The 17,040-nt window shown below is 43.4% G+C and overlaps 1 protein-coding gene across 9 annotated transcripts in view; it reads left to right on the forward strand.

Moving 5' to 3' along the window:
- Ppp2r2b (protein phosphatase 2 regulatory subunit Bbeta) overlaps positions 1-17,040 on the forward strand; it is a 434,540-nt gene that overhangs the window by 370,618 nt on the left and 46,882 nt on the right. For all 9 annotated transcript variants that reach the window (XM_058584247.1, XM_058584241.1, XM_058584242.1 and 6 more), the window contains one exon: positions 5,901-6,078. In XM_058584247.1, coding sequence (XP_058440230.1) covers positions 5,901-6,078 — 178 coding nt within the window. The remainder of the gene's footprint in view (positions 1-5,900; positions 6,079-17,040) is intronic.

Raw genomic sequence — 17,040 nt, forward strand, 5'->3', positions numbered from 1 at the left:
GTGAGAATGCCATTAGGACCTGCCTGATAAGGTCATCATGAAGACTTAGGGACATGGCATGTGTACAGTGCTTGGTTCAATCCTGGCACAAAGCAAGGTCTCCAAGAATGTTTAGATAGTAGGTATCAGGCCCTGTGCTGCTGCTCAACAACACGACTGAGAGAGTTGCTCTCCCTATGGAAGGGACAATGATAATAATGATTAAGTAACAAGTTCCAGGCCACTTGGCTGGTAAGTGGCACAGCCAGGATCCAAGGCCAGGCCTGTGTGACTCCAAAAGCTCTCTTACATTGTTCAAATGTTGTGCTTATGTGCTCCATAGAAGAGATGTTCCTTCATGTTCCTTTGTGAGCACTTTTCAGGAAACAACTAAACCTTGCCACCATAATGTTAAATAATCACAGAAAATATGATTTCATGAATATTTTAATCATTGCCTGTTTAAAATAAACTGTTCTATCACCCTTGTAATGCAATCGATGGAATTTAAATGCCATTGTAACTGAATAACCATCAATATTTATTGAAAGAACATGTGAACAAGTTTTCTTGAGGCTGAGGCAGGAGGATGGTGAGTTCAAAGCCAGCTTCAGCTAAAAGTGAGATGCTAAGCAACTCAGTGAGACTCTGTCTCTAAATAAAATACAAAATAGGGCTGCGGATGTGGCTCAGTAGTCGAGTGCCTCCGAGTTCAATCTTCAGTTTCAAGAAAAAAAGGTCTTTGTGGTGTTCATTTTTTTCTTTTTTTAATTTATTATTTGTTCTAATTAATTATACATGACAGCAGAATGGATTTTGATTCACTGTACATAAATGGAGCACAACTTTTCTCTGGTTGTACATGACGAAGAATCGCACCACATGGGCAGTCATAAATGCACCTAGGGTAATGATGTTCATCTCATTCCACCATCTTTCCTGCCCATATACCCCTTCTCCCAACACCTCTCCCCCTTGCCCAAAGTTCCTCCTTTTTCCCCACACACCCCCCACCCCAGTTATGGATCAGCATCCACTTATCAGACCATTCATCCAGCCTTTGGGTTTTTGGAATTGGCTTATTTCCCTTAGCATAATATTCTCCAACTCCATCCATTTACCTACAAATGCCACAATTTTATTCTTTTTTAATGCTGAGTAATATCGCATTGTGTATATATACAGTTTCTTTATCCATTTATCTGTTGAAGGTCATGTAGGTTGGTTCCACTGTTTAGCTGAAATGAATTGAGCTGCTATGAACATTGATGTAGCTGCATCACTGTATTATGCTGATTTTAATTATTTTTACCACATGTATCCCAAATAAATGTAAAAAACATTTTTTATCATTTCTACAATGAATATATATGTAGACAAGAAAGATTTTTACCCCTATGGATATATGACTATTAGGATTTAAAATTTTCTTCTGGGTTGTTACTGTGATTATTGATAGAACACAAAATACCAGAACAAAGTAAACATAATTCTAACAAATAATGATACCAAATACAAAATCAAATATTAGAAATGCATAAGCTGGGGTGGGAGCATTTATGGGTCCCTGGCTAAAGGGATTATGCAAGTGTCCCTCCCAGAAGTGTCTATGTCCCCGTAGTGAACCTCAGTTAGATTCAGGGTGGGTACAGGTATATCTACAGAAGGAATGGAGGGGAAGGGAACAGGTGCCAGAAGACCTCAGTTTCTTAACAGACACAGTTTCTTGTTTTGCCAAGGGGAATAGGAGAACCTAGGTTGTGGGTATGTCTTGAGACAATCTGATTTTAGATTGGAAGACACATGGTAGTTATGGATGATGTCCTTTAAAACTGTTGGATCTAATGCCTGAGAAGTTGTCACCTATTCCAAAGGACCCAGTGTCCTGACTGAAGATGGCTGCTCCATCCCATTGAGCCAAATTGCTTTGGAATAAGGGTGTTTGCAGAATGATTTAATGATGCTCGTTTGCAAGGTGACTTGTTCCTCTTCCTTTGGAAATCCCAAATATACGGTGATGGTCCCTGGAGAGCCTCCGAGGGTATTTCCTGAGGGAAGCCCATTGAACAGGCAAAGGGGTTGAACTTGAAGACAGCCTTTCATAACCTAGGTCAGCATCTTCTAGATTCTCCACTGGGTCTCAAACCTGTGTTCCCAGAGCACCAGGGTCAACGTCTGTTTCCACCAAGCATGAGGTACACCAGGACTTGAGCTCTCATTTGCCTTTTCTAGATCAGACATCCCTGGTTGTCTCTGCTTCCCAGAAGGGCTGGTTATAAAGCAGAAGGAATAGGAAGCTGTGTATTGTTGGTCTCCCCAACCTTCTCAAGGACACTCTGTGGCAACTACCCAAGCTTGTAGTAGATGCCCAATAAATATTTGCCGAGGGCTTTATCTGGGGTCAGTGTGTGGTCAAAGTGTCCCTAAATGCACTTCCTAACTGGTGATATGAAACCCACCTCATCCCATAACCTTCATTTATCCAGCGAGTCTGGAAGATTGGTCTGCTCAACTCAATGAGATTTGACCTCGAGTTTCTCAGCGGCTCAATCCATTCACATCCTTCAAACGATTCCCTTCCTCCCTCCTCCGTGACTTCGTTGTCTTTCTGTGTTTTATCTCCTCTCTGACCATCCCTTCCCTCTGAGTCTTGCCTTGAATCTGTCAACTTGATGGGGGGGCTGGAGGTTGCCATGGTAAACACAGCTGTTGTTTTTTTCCTCTGTGAAAAGTCGATCAGGGGGGTGCAGTGAGTCCTTCCCCAGCCCCTCCCTGCTGTGTGGTTCACAGATGTCTCTTAAAGGGGGGCAGCCTCCGGGGCTTCCTGTTTTTCAGGGCTCTGCTCAGCTTTTGTGTGTCTCTGAAGCAGGGCATTGTGACCTGCCAACCCCCCACTTAGGTGCCCTGGAAGATTGTGAAGAATCGCTGGTGTGGTCACCAAATAAGCTGAATGACAGCAGCATTCATTTTGTTAGTAAATAGGTTCTGGGAAGTGAAAGATGATCTGGTTTTTCTTAAGAGGAGAGAGGCAGGAAGGATAATGAGAAGGAAGGTGGAAGGCTGAAGAAATGAAGCGGAAGGGGAGCAGGTGCCAGAAGATCACAATTTCTTAACAGAAAAGAGGCAGTATAGGGCAGCTAGGAGTGGGCAGCTATTGGCACCTTTTCTCACCTTCACAATAAAATCCTCAATCCAGCCCCAACTACTGATCCAGCATCTTCCCCTCCTCTCTAGGCACAAAAACTGCTTGCTGCCCTTCCAGTACCATGAGCCACTGCAGGGCCTTTGTACCTGCCATTTCTCTGACTGGAACCTTCTTCCTTCCCCATCTGGCCTGGCTAAGCCTCGATTCATCTTTCACATCCCCACCTTTTCATGAACTCTCATGAAAGGCTCTCTACCCCTCCCTGACCACATTAAACTTCCCTTAGCACTAGATTCTCTCTTTGGGGGTACTTAACCCATTTTATTAATCCATGTCAATCTGAACTAGATGATGGCAGGACCTGTGTCTCGTGCTCATCATTCAAGTCCCCAGAATTTTGCGAAGCCCTCAGTCGGTGTTGCTGAAATAGTGAGCGAGAGGTTGAACGGAATGACATTCATCTCTAATCCCCACAACCACCCTTCAAGATAATGCAGGTGGTGCATTCCTAGAATCCCAGCAACTCGGAGGCTGAGGCAGGAGGATCACAAGTTCAAGACCAGCCTCAGCAATTTATCAAGGCACTATGCAACTTTGAAAGACCCTGGCTCAGAATAAAAATGTAAAAAGGGGCAGGCGGGGTGTAGCTCAGTGATTAAGTTCACCTGGGTTCAATCGCAGGTGCCCAAAAGGAGATAATGCAGGCACAGCAAGAACAGTCGCTGTTTGGGGGTAGGCTAGGAAGGAGCAGGTCAGCTGCCCATGGTCCCACAGCCTGTCTGTGTTCAGAGCCTGGGTCTCCCCATCCTGCCATCCCAGGCTTATGCCACAGAACCACTGTCCGTCACTGAAGTGTGGGATCCCAGGGGCTCCCTCTCACTTCCCTTTCCTGGCATCCGGCAGACCCCTGATTCTTCCACATCCACACCACAGCTGCCTCTGGTTTTCAGGGCATCCAGCATCACATCTGTCTAGAATCGTTTCCTCTTAAGTCTTTTATTTAATGCAACAACTCCCTGGAGACTGAGCTGGCAGAACTCGGTCTTCTGGAATTTATGTCGGTTGGTGAGCTGACTGCACTTCACAAAATCTAGCCATTTGTGGGGGCTGTTTCTCCCCACCACCTGGATCAAAGCCAATGCAGAAGCTGAAGCCTTCATCTACCACCTGGTGTCAAATCAGCCAGGACTCAGTTGCAAGAGATGATTTGCCTGGGGGAAAAAAATCGCTTTGGGTTCCTTATTTTCTTATTTCTGTGAAGAGACTGCACCTGTGCCGTGGGGTTTGGTGGTGGTGGTTTAGTCTGTTTGTGTTCTCGATCACTTTCTTAGGAGCCAATTCACCTAGAACTCAAAGTGTTGTATCTTTGTTCATATTTTCTAGAGAGATTCATGTGTGAGAAACTATATCACTGCCTGATTCTCTGACCTGCCAAGAAGACCCTTACTGGCATTTGTCAGACATGCAGCAAATACTTACTGAGCACTTTTTACATATCAGTAGATATGATTCATTGTCCATCTAGGTGCAGTGGTGCAGCAATTCAGGAGGCTGAGGCAGGAAGATCACCATTTTGAGGCCAACCTGAGCAATTCAGCAAGACACTGTCTCAAAAAAAAATAAAAAAGAACTGGGGATGTGACTCAGTGGCAAAGCACCCCTGGGTTGAATCCCCAGCACTGAAAAAAAAATTTTTGATTGTCCAAACTGGCACAGGTTTGAACATGAAAGTGGAAGCTACCTGATTGGTATTCCAAGCCAATAAGTATAAATCAAGATTTTCTCAGGGTAATGAGGACATAATTTGAACCCTATATATTAATGGCTGAATGGGGTTAGTAGAGTCTTGGGAGATGATAAGTTTTTTCAAAATGCCCTTAATGATGGAGGACAAGGCCAAGAGGGAATCTAGGCCTCCAAAGCCAAGCAATGAAAAGATATAAGGACAAATTGAGATTCAAGTTGAATCAGATTTCTAAAATGTCCCCACAATTTCCTTGTAAAAATAGATTTCATGTTTAAGAAAATAAAACTGGAACAGTATCTCTGGAAGGCAATGTCCCCAAAGTGGAGCCCAAGCTCCCCTGAGGCAAGGCCACCTGGAAGGTTCTGGAAAAAGTTTAGATTTTGTAATGAATGAAATATCCCATCAGGGTCAGGTGATGGCAATACTCTTTTTTGGTTCCAGGGATTGAACTCAGGGGCAGTTGGCCACTGAGCCACATCCCCAGCCCTATTTTATATTTTATATTGAGTCAGAGTGTCACTGAGTTGCTTAGCAGCCTCACTTTTGCTGATTCTGGCTTTGAACTCGTGATCCTCCTGCCTCAGCTTCTCGAGCCACTGGGTTTACAGGTGTGTAACCCTTTTGAGAAATGAATAGCTGAAAGGACCCAAAGTGAACAGGAATAGATGTGTTTTCTCAAACTTAAAGCATCTTTACTGTGGTTAACTTTTTGGGGGGGGCGATGAGAGGGGGTAATTAGGGATTGAACCCAGGAGCACTTAATCACTGAGCCACATTCCTAGCCTCTTTTTAAAATATTTTATTTAGAGACAGGATCTCACTGAGTTGCTTAGTGCCTCAATATGTTGCTGAACCTGACTTTGAACTTGTGACCCTCCTGCCTCAACTGTTGGGATTGAAGGCATGTGCTACCATGCCTGGCCCAACTGTAGTTAACTTTGCCTGTGGTAACAAAGGCCACAAATATGTGCACTGTCTTCCCAGGGAAGAGCTTTGGTTCTGAATCGGTTTGTTTCTCTTGCATCCCAGGTACCTGTCCTGAGACCCATGGACCTGATGGTGGAGGCCACCCCACGAAGAGTATTTGCCAACGCACATACATATCACATCAACTCCATATCAGTCAACAGCGACTATGAGACCTACATGTCCGCTGATGACCTGAGGATTAACCTATGGAACTTTGAAATAACCAATCAAAGTTTTAGTATCCTTTCCTTGCAGCCAATAATCATTTGGCCTGAATCAAGAGTATCCAGGTATGAGTGGACTTGGGGGTGGGGGGAAATGGCAAGACCCAGCACTGAGGCAGAACTTGTCCCTCTTAGAATACATTGTCATCTATGAGACTTTCATCCTAACCAAGTTAGGAAACTATTGAATGACAAATAGTGGCCCCGGACTAGCTCTAGATTAGAACTCTGGATCTACAATGGCATTTGTATGGCACATAGTAAAATCAGATGTGACTTTACCAACAATAAGACCCTAGAGTTCAGTTAGGACTCTGCCTTCTGTTAAAGGATCCGTAATGGTCTCTATGGACAACATGGACCAAAGATTTACATCAGATGATTTCTGTTGTTGTATCTTAACAGTGAAAATAATAGCAGCTACTGTGTATTGAGTTCCCAGTACTTGAACTAGGACCTTTGAGCATAGCATATCTCTCTCTCTCTCTTTTTTAACTCTCCACTGAATTATAATATGCATACAGAAAAGTGTGCATGTCGTAATTATACAGTTTGATGAAGTTTCACAGATTGAGCACACCTGTAACCAGCATCCACATTAAAAAAAAAAAAAAAAATCCTTTACAGGAGTCTTTAAAGTCCCTATCATCATACTTCCTTACTATTTCTATCCCTCAAGGGTATATTTGATGTAACAACCCTATAATGTCAGTATTATTATCTCCTATTTAACTGAAATTTAGAGAAGTCAAGATGATTCCCGTATGAGCATCTGGAACAGAATTCTCACCCCCCTATATGGGCCCTGTTTGTTTAATTTTTATGTGATCATAAAAAATGGGCCATTTATTGAGTACTTGCCAGGTGTTCCATCCCTGCCGAAACTTGATCCCTCACTCCAAGTCCCAGCTCAGCTCGAGGTTCCACCAGTCAGCTAGGTGGCTGTACCCAGCTTCCCTCACTCCCAAGCCAATCTGCCCATGAGCCCTGTCGATGCTTCCGCTAACATATACCTCCAACCAACTCCCCCCTCTCCTCCCCATGCCTACTACCCCACTAGCATAAGCCACTCACCTGGGTGACTCTACCATTTTCCCTGGCCTCCTTTCTTGCTCTCCTGTAATTATACAAGCTCCATAAATCAATCAGAGTAGACCTTTCAGCATGTAATCCATCTATCAATCTTTCCCTGCTAAAAACAGCTTTCTATTGAACCTAAAATAAAATCCAAGTTATTTACCCAGGCCAGATTCCACACCATCTGGGCCTTGACTCCCTCTTTGATACCTATCATGTCACTCTTCCCTTATTAACTCTAACCACCTCTCCGTTCCCGGTAAACCTCGCTCTTCCATTCTTTGCATCTGCTGCTCCCTCTTTCTGCCATGCATGCTCTGCCCCTGCAGTTCACAAGGCTAGCTACATGTCATTATTCAGACCTCAAACTAATGTCATCTCCGCAGAGGCACTTTCTCCCCCTATCTCCCAAGCATCACGAGCAACTCTCTCTCCCTCTTATCTTTATAGTACTTATCAGGATTTGAAATTGCTTTTTACTTGTATTTTTTTTTATTTTAGTTTCCCCATGTTTGGATATAAATTCAATGGGACCAGAGACTTTGTTTGAGCCACTGCTGTATTCCAGCATAGGTAGCCTTCTGCATATAGGAAGGTAGAAGGAGGTTACCAGAGTTAGAGGTATCCAGGAGGCAGCTGACCATGAAATCTACCCTGGAAATTTAACTTTAAGTTAGCAAAAGTTTATAGTAAAGCTCAGAATGTTATCCATTAAACGCCATAATGGTCCAAACACGTAAAAGATTATTTCTCCCATCAAGTCCAGTAGTGGTGATCCCCATTAGCAGCAGCAGCAGCATCCAATCAATAGCATGGAGCCTCGGGCCTCTTCCATCTTGTAACTCCGCAGTGCCATCGGGTTTATCTGTAGCAGACAACAAGAGGGGGAGGTGGCACGGGACCACATAGGAGAGGTTCCTATGAGCCTGGCCCCAAAACAGTATGCATCCCATTAGCTAAAACGCAGCCACGTGACCACCTTTAACTGCAAGGTAGACTAAGAAGTGTATTCTAGCTGTGTATGCAAGGAAAAAAAAAGACCTGGTTTGAGTTCACAGCTAGCTAGTCACCACCACAAAGAATTCTCAGCCCCCAGAGACCTTTTAGAGAAGGCCTCTTTAGTCAGGTTCTGGCACTTATGAGATATATTTAGAGACCCTGAGAACTGACCATCAGGACTGTGACTGGCATCTTTTGTTGATCGCAGAACAGACGCGACATACTGTCTGGGTCTAGGAGAACCTGCCTACAGATTTTGCCTGGCAGTGCAGCTGCTAATAGAATGAGAGTGGGTGGTGGTTCCCTTTCCCTCTTTACATCTATTCCAAGAGCCAGAAATCTGCTCAGGCTCAGCTGGCTGTCAGACTGAGCTTCTGCTCTCCCCAGCCTAGGTGGCATGTACTCTGAATTTTGCCTCCAGGCCTTCAAGGGGGAGGGAAGTTTGCTTTAAGCATTTTGGGAGAGAGATACCTTGGGGATAATGCAAAGGGGAAATATTAATAGTGCAGTTTAGGTTCTATTCTGCAGATGTGTGACAGCCTGCCAGATGCTAGCATACAAATGAGACCGTACCGTTCACCCTTAAAGCAGCCATATGTAAAATAATCATTGTCATCATGAGGATGATGATAACTGATATCCATATAGCACTTTTCAACCAGACTGCCCTGAGCACTAAGACTTGTACAAACTTGGACCCCTTTGCCTCTTGTCACTGAAGTGTAGCCATCTCTGGGCTAGGGGCAGCCATTTTTTCAAAACAGTCTCAGAAAAGTACCAACCAGGCATGACTTGAATCCTGCATGGTTTAGCACCTTTCTGTTACCCCTCTTATCCTCCAAGGAAGCAGAAGAAATATGGCTTGGGACAGAAGAAAGTGAGTTTCCCAAAAGATGCTTTTAAGCAATATTTAGACTTTTTTTGTTTTTATAATTATGTACTTATGATGAGTATTAGAAAACACCACCCTCATACCAATCCTATGAGTTCCCAGATACTGAAAACTTCATTTAAATTATGAAGAAAGTATATGTCCAGTATTGAGTCAATAGCAAGACAAGTGGTCTGGAGATACAGTTAGAAAAAGTCCTGACTTCCAGGACTGGCCTTCCATGTGACACTGGCATCATGGTTGGGCACTCAGGCTTTAGAGTCCAGTAAGCATGGTGTTCTCTCACCCAGCTCCACTTCTTTCTGTGTAATTTTCACATTTCCTAACTGACTTAAGCCCCTATTTTCTATTTTGTCATCTGTAGAGAGAGCTCTGTCAAAGAGGATTGTGATAATTGTGTGTGCGCGCTCTCTCTCTCTCTCTCTCTCTCTCTCTCTCTCTCTCTCTCTCTCTCTCTCCAGTGCCTTCCTAAGTAGATAATTGATAAACAGGGACTGACACAATCATGATTATTAATTTTTTTAATATTTAGTCTGTTTTATTCATAGGCTTACCTATTATAGAAACTCTGGGAATATACATAATTTGCTTTTTTAGCTTAGTGCTTCTTATGTGCAATATTATATTAAAAGATGTCTTTTTAATTTATTCGTTTATTAGATGATTACTGTTGAAAGCACGAGGAAACTAGAAAAGGCAAATGTTACAGTGGTGGATTGTGTTCTGTTGAATTTATTATCTGGGTCATCTTCTCAATTCTAGACTCTTCCTTAGGCTCTAGAGTTGTGTAATCTTTGCAAGACTTTGCTTTTTATGTCCTGGTTACCAGATATTTGCAGGACCTCAGATCCAATACCTTGTGTTTAGCTCCAGCTCAGAGCAAGGCATTCCTAACCCTATGGCCCCTACTGGTGAATCCTCTCCTTCCATCCAGAGCCTGTGGATCCCTGCCCATGTAACAGATCCTGGCTTAAAGTGGACAGACTTTGATCTCAACGCATAGACCATAATGACATATTTCTGGATAGGGTAAAAGGCAACCCTAGCTTTTCAATAAATGAAAATTGCTTTTGAAAATATTGCTTCTTAATGAAAACTTTTTTACCCAAATTCCTTTGAATGCTTTTTCTTGGGACTAAGAATGAGTGGATCTGGATTCATTTTCAGTCCAACAGAGAAGCTAGTAAATAGACCCTGATATAGTAAAAGTACAGGCACAGCCTCAACAACTGTACAACTGAGCACCTATGTTATGACAGGTACTACACTAAATCTGAGGATAAAAAAAAAGGTAAAAAGAAACTTTCTGCTTTCAGAATGACATCAAATAATTGCACTATTGAGTATATAATTATAAACGAGATGTGTTCTATAAAGGAAAGGAATAGAGTTTTATGAATGCATTTTTTTGAAACCTGCTTCAGACTAGGGAATAAATGGGCTTTACTGGGGGAACTATTAAGATATGAAAGAGGAAGAGTATGAACTAACTTGGCAATATACGTGAAGAGATTTGTCCAGTATGTTCAGAGGTCCTGTGACAGGAGGGATCATGGAAAATTAAAGAAACTCTTGAGAAGTCCACCATCACTGGAGCCCAGCAGAGCATGCTATAAGCAAGGCTGGAAAGCAGAAGACACACCTTGTAGAAGTATATTCTCTGGGAATGAGACAGAGGGCTTTGCAAGGAAGCCAACTGAACTCCAAGGGTACTTGTTCTTTTATCTTAGCAGCCTGTGTGTACTGAGATGAGGTCCATTTGGGACTGATTCCCTTATGGAGGGACTATATAGCTTCAACTCTTGTTCCAGCCTCTAGTGTTCCTTAGTACCATGGACAGCTGCCTCCCTTTTAATCCAATGGGATTCTGCCAGACAGGTTTTGGGGGGCCCAGTACAAATTGCTCTCCCTCATTGCTTCAGTGGCTTTCATCCTGCCAGGGGATAAAAGGTACAACTCAATTTCATAAATAGGCAGTCAATGTAAAATAAGGGCGTCTGTTCCAAAGACACATCCAGCACCTTAGCCTGTGTGTGCCAGGGCAGCGCACCCCTTTCCAAATTAAAAGTAGCCCTGGTGGGTTTTCCCAGACTGGGTGCCTTGCTTGTGTAGATGCCGACTCCCTACTTTGGAGGCCATCCCTAGAGCTCTGTGGAGTAGGATCTCTTTTCCCAGAAGAAAAAAAGTCCTTGGGGCCTCATATTGTCAAGAAAGAGGGCAAGAATCCAGCTCTCCAGACTTCACCTGGGTTCCTTGAGCTTCCTCAGAGGAGAGCTTAGTAGTTGAACTGTGGATTCTGGGGTGAGATTCACTACTGGATTTGAATCCAGCTCCATCTCCTAAAAGCTGTGCAGCCTTGACAAGTTACTCACCATCTCTCTAACCCTCAGTTTCCTCATCAGTTAACACAGACAAGGATCTGACCTAAGGCTGTTGTGAGGACTAAGGGAGGAGATCTGCAAAGTGCAAGGCAGAGCACCTGGCCCAGAACAAAGGCTCTAAGTGTGGCTGTTCCTATGTGGGACATTCCCCAACCCACTTTTCTTCCTGCCATGTTGCCTGGATACTGTTCTCTCCTAAGAAAACCACAAGCTAAATAATTCACACTACACAGGCCTGGCAACTTGGTCTGTCAATCTACTTTGCTTTTCTGCATTAAAAAAAAAAATTGCCTAGAGAAAGCTGCTAAGTCCCAAGAATGAAGTAAAGTAAAAGCTATCGGCATTTGCTGGCTATTTGTTATGTGAACTGGAGATGACGTGAAAAATAAAACTACTAAAGCCCCGAAGTCATGGCCCAGTAATGCAGAGTGGCAATCAGACTTCAGTCCAAGAGGCAGAACTAGAGAGGAGTGTGCACCCAGAGAATGAAAACGAGAGAAAGGGAAGGAGACAGGGAGTGTGATGGACCTACACCCGCAGCTTTGCCCGGCAATTGTGTGGCCAGCCAAGCCATTTCATTTCAATCATTCAAGGGCCGCAGGATAGGATGTGAGGAAGCAACAATCACAAGCAGGCTGGAACCCCCAAGTCTTGAAATGGCAGCCAGGAAGGAAGGCTTAAGGAGAAGGAAGAGCAACTGCAGACTCAGCAGCCCTTATGGAAGGCCCACGCCTCCTGCTAAATGCCTTCCAGCTGAGTAGGTCAGGCCCACCCAGAATGGCCTCCCTTTTGGTTAACAACTGATCACATCTCATCTGCAGAATCCCCTCACAGCAGCACCTAGGTGAGTGAGTTGAATGACAGTGAGATGTACGTATGCTGCAAGATGGCCACTTCCTTCTGACTCTCCAGAGAATATCCCTTGTAGCCCAACCTAATCTGAAACGGGAAAGGGAAGCTCAAGGATTGTAGCTGAGCCTAACCAAGTGAACATATCACAGAGTCATCAGAGTTGAGGGTAGGGACAGAAGGAGACAAACATGTGACCATACTAGGAAAGGGGACTCTAACAATTTTTTTGAGCCTTTACTAAGTGTTGGGTATGTGCCAGGTACCATAACACCACCTGCAGTCTTCTTCCTTTGTTTGCACATGAGTTAATAGGGTTAAAATCATTCAAGATGATATAACTAGTTCCAAAATTGGGGATTAAAATTCAGGCCTCTATTATTCCAATTTACAGTAAAATCTATGTTATACTATCTGAATTATTCAGATATATAATTTGTAGGGTGGAAGTGAACTCAATGCTTCAGAATGAATGGGACATCTGAGGGCTGGGGGTGGCACTCGGTGGCAGAGCCCTTGCCTGGCATGTGCAAAGGCTTGGGCACATGCAGTAAAGCAGGTGGGCAAACAAATGAGCAGGCCTTGCATTTGGAAATGTTTTTCTAAAGGTAGAATTTCAGGCTCTCTGTCCTACATGCGTAGGAAAGTTTATGGCTTAGGGGACTTTAAGCGCTCCCCCAGTCATGTAGGGCGTCTCAGCCCAGTGTCTTCTGAAACGCACTATGTGTTTAACATGGCATCATGTCTGTCCATCAGACCCTCAGACTGAGCCAAGCAGTCGGCAGACACCCCACATTTGTATTTGCACATTGGCTTTTGATAAGCCCTTAAGAGGACAATACTCCTTGGAGTCCTCCTTTGAGATCTCTGGTGCTTATCAAGCAACATATTCCTTTCAGATGCTCAAATCTGGATACTTTGCAATCATTGCTCAAGATTCAAAGATTAAATTCCCATCTTGGTAAAGAGAAAAGACCTCGCCAGGTGGCACACACCTGTAATCCCAGCAACTCTGAAGGCTGAGGCAGGAGGATCACAAGCTGGAGGCCAGCCTAGGAGCTTATAGACCCTATCTCAAAAAGGTGAGGGCAGCTCCTGCAGCAGCCTACAAAGCTGATATGGATAAACACTCTCCCTGGAGAAATGAGTTCTTCCTTCAGGAAATGGAATTTAGTACAACAGGAAAACCACTTAACTTTTCTCCATTATCCCACTTGATAATTGAAATTTTTAGAGGCTTTTGATAGGATTCTATTCATTTAAAGGCAAAGCAATTGAAACCCAGAGGGATAAAATGACTTTCCCAAGTTCTCTCAGCAAAATGGAATGAGATCAAAACTGCACTCCTTATTTGCAGCCTCATTTTACTGCAATCATAATATTAATCACAATATTGTCTTCGACTTTACCCATAGAGAGGAGGCTTCTGCTGTCAACTTTCATAAAAGAGTCAGCCAGGGAAACTACTATTTATTTTTTACTTTTTTTAATTTTTTTGTTTAATAGTATCATTAATTGTAGAGATTTTAGAAAAATGAAATTAAATAATCAATAACCTCACCACTAGTTTTGCTGTATATATGATATATTTGCATCACAATTTAAACTTAATGCTAGCTAATTTGACCATATGAGGGAAAAGTTAAAAAATTCAAACTCTAGATTTACTCATGAACTTTCCTTCTATTCAGTCTGGGATGCAAACACGCAGATGTCCACCCTCACACAACCACACATGCTTTCTCTGTCCCCTGCTTTATTTTTTCTGCTTAGCAGTTGTATCTGTCAAATATCCTGAAATATCCTGTATGTCACATTTATTTACCTTGCTTATTGACCACATTCCCCCCAAAAATAGAGACTCCATAGAGCAGAAGTATTTCAGCCTGCTTTGGTCACTGCCATATCCCCTATGCCCAGAAAAGTGTTAGCAGGTTGTGGATTCTTCAGAAATATTCTATGTGTCGGATGAGTGAATTAACAGAGCCCTGGGACTAAAAGGTAACTTACATGCTGACTTCAGGATCTAATCTCCCTACAAGACAGAGCTCTATTTTTTCCCTGTCTCTGGCTTTCAGTATGAATTTTTTTTTAAATGTGGCTGTGCTCAGACTGTACCTAGCTTTGTACCAAACTTTCCTCACCTAAAATCTCATATATATATATATATATATATATATATATATATATATATATATATATTATAAAATCATAGAAGTGTCTTAATTCATTCTCCATCCTAAGATACTGCTTCATTAAAGAACATGTGGAAATGGTGCTGGCAATTTAAAAAGTAATAATTCATAGAACTTCCCTGATAAAACAGTCACCAGCATTTCAGCGACTTGCCTTGTAGGTCAGCATTTTTAGAGTGTAAGTTCAAATTGCAGTATGATAACACTTGAGTTAGAATTCTGCATACAGTGTTTTGTTTTTTTTTTACAGGCTTGGAAATTTCACTGTCAAAACAATTTAAAAAGATAAATGTTTCCTTAATCACTTCCTTATTTCTGTATATTGATTTAGATGGCTGTCAGTCTTTTTATTTTATAATGGTGCAGTAGACTTTTTTTTTTTTTTTTTTTTTGGTACTGGACTGTGGAAAGCTTGGATTTCCTTAACTTGGATTAAGGAAATAACTTGTGAATGGCCTCACACTCCCCTACCACCCTGTTGTGATCCTTTCCTTTCCCTCTCCCCACCACTGATGTAATTTATGGCTCTGGCTTCTTATTTGTTGGAAGCAGATCCCTGAAGGGGTGACCTCCCAGTGTCTTCAATTATTATTTTAAATGATGCCTTAGGCTACTGCCTGGCACAGCAGTGCCCTCACCTTCCCGCCTTCTGCCTTCCAAGCATGGAGCTCAGCTACCAAGCTGGCTGTGCCCCCTCCTGTCCTCAGAGCTGCCTCCAGAGTCCCAGCAGAGAGCCAGATTAACCCCTTTTGTTAGCAGAGGCAATTTGCCTGGGTTTAGCATTAATAAGGAGTGCCATAAGCAGTCGGGGTCAGAAAGAACATATCTGTCAAGCCCCAGGGTTAATTTAATAGCAATCTGTTGGCTGTCTAGGCTTTATATTAGCTGTGAATCCAATGCTGTGTTTTGCCTTTGCCATTTAGTTCTTTGGGACAACAGGGAAATAATTTGGATAGAGCACTCCAAAGGATAAGAGGAGAAAATTGACTGTCAGAATGCATCATTCCAGATCATACAGGGAGCCAGGCATTGCTCGCCTCCTTTCTCCCCCAGTCCCAACACAAAGGGCGAAACAACCCATGCTGACAACACATGTCTGCCTTTGCAGTAGCGTCACGGGAAAGGCCTGGGTTCCAGGGATGCAGTGTGGAATTTCCTTCTCCCTTCCCCAGGAGCCATTTGAATTTCTGACAACTAGACTCTCATGCTTCTAGAACTCACCAAGCCCTCCATTAAAAAATAAGTCAGGACATCCTTGTCAGGTTTTTGTTCAATTTCTGGTTCAAAAAATAATTATTATTATAGAACATAAAACTTCTGGTTTTGAGAAATGACACCAAAATGATAAGTGATGGGCCTAAAGCAGAAGAGATGGATCTGCCTTCCCAATGAGCCAGGTACTGACTCAAGAGGGTCAGATGCTTGGGAAGGCCACTCAACAGGGAGGCAGAGTGACATTGTAGTCTAAAACTCAGGCTCCTGAGTCTCACAAACTTGGGCTGAAAGCCCAGCTCTGCCCCCTATGACTAACATGACCTTAATGATTTAGCTTAGTCTTATCTTTGCTCAGCTATAAAATGGGGCTGTTGATAGTTGTGACCACGTGTGGCCAGGATGGGAGACAAGTAAGACAGCGTACGTGGTGTTTAGCGTGGGGCAGGCCCAGCACCTGGTAGACCTCACCTGATAGACCTCTCTATCAAGTTCCTGCTGGTTGATTCAATGTATTACTTTCCAAAATGTGGTATGTAGACCCCTGGTTATGATCTTCTGCCTTATCTTTAACATTGTGGTTGTTTAAAAAAAAAAAAAAAAAAAAAAAAAAGAAGGGAGAAGGGGTATGTAGATCATGGTTTATGCCCTGAGCTCCAGAGAATCCAACCCAATAAGTCAAAAGGGAGTCTCAGGCCTGGAAGGGAGAGAAGAGCCCAGAAGGCTGGGGGATGAAGGGTGGGTGAGGGCAGGCCTGGTGGTTCAGGATGTGTGGAAGGAAGGACCCAGAAGCATGACCTAATCAGATTCGGTAGGCACATCCCCATGAGAGTGCCCCTGGAGTGGAGGGACGTTGTCGGTGTCATGGGTGTGCTTCAGCACTTTGTTTTCACACATTCTGACTTTGGGGCTTTATTTTTAGGTGGCTGTAGCACCTACCCTTCCTCCACAGCGCAGAGCCTTCCAGTTCAGCTTGTTTTGGAGCACTGCTGGGAGAGGTTGAGAAAGCAGACACCAGATTTTCTTTCCCTATTTTGGAAAAAGAGAAACATGCTCACTGGTGCTGTAGGGTATCAAGGATCCTTCTGGAGGGCAATGAAATCTGACAGCAGCTGAACACTGTCCTCTGCTTTACCCTGTGCCATGTTCTGGCCACGGAGGTTAAGGCATGGGTCAAGGTGGCTAAGAGGACATCAGAGCCACCCCCTGCAGCCTCCTCTGAACAGCGCAGGCTTTTGCTCCCAGGAGCATGTACTAATTGCAGTAATATTTATGACTCTGGTAGAAATAGTTGAGTTAAAAGGTAGTAGTTTGTGAATCCAGGAGACCCACATGCCCTGGACACCCTGGTAATTTTTGCATCTGGGTTTG

The sequence above is a fragment of the Marmota monax genome, unplaced genomic scaffold, assembly GCF_021218885.2.
Source record: "Marmota monax isolate L192 unplaced genomic scaffold, Marmota_monax_Labrador192_F-V1.1 WCK01_AAM20220418_F8-fsc00006, whole genome shotgun sequence".
Classification (NCBI taxonomy): domain Eukaryota; kingdom Metazoa; phylum Chordata; class Mammalia; order Rodentia; family Sciuridae; genus Marmota; species Marmota monax.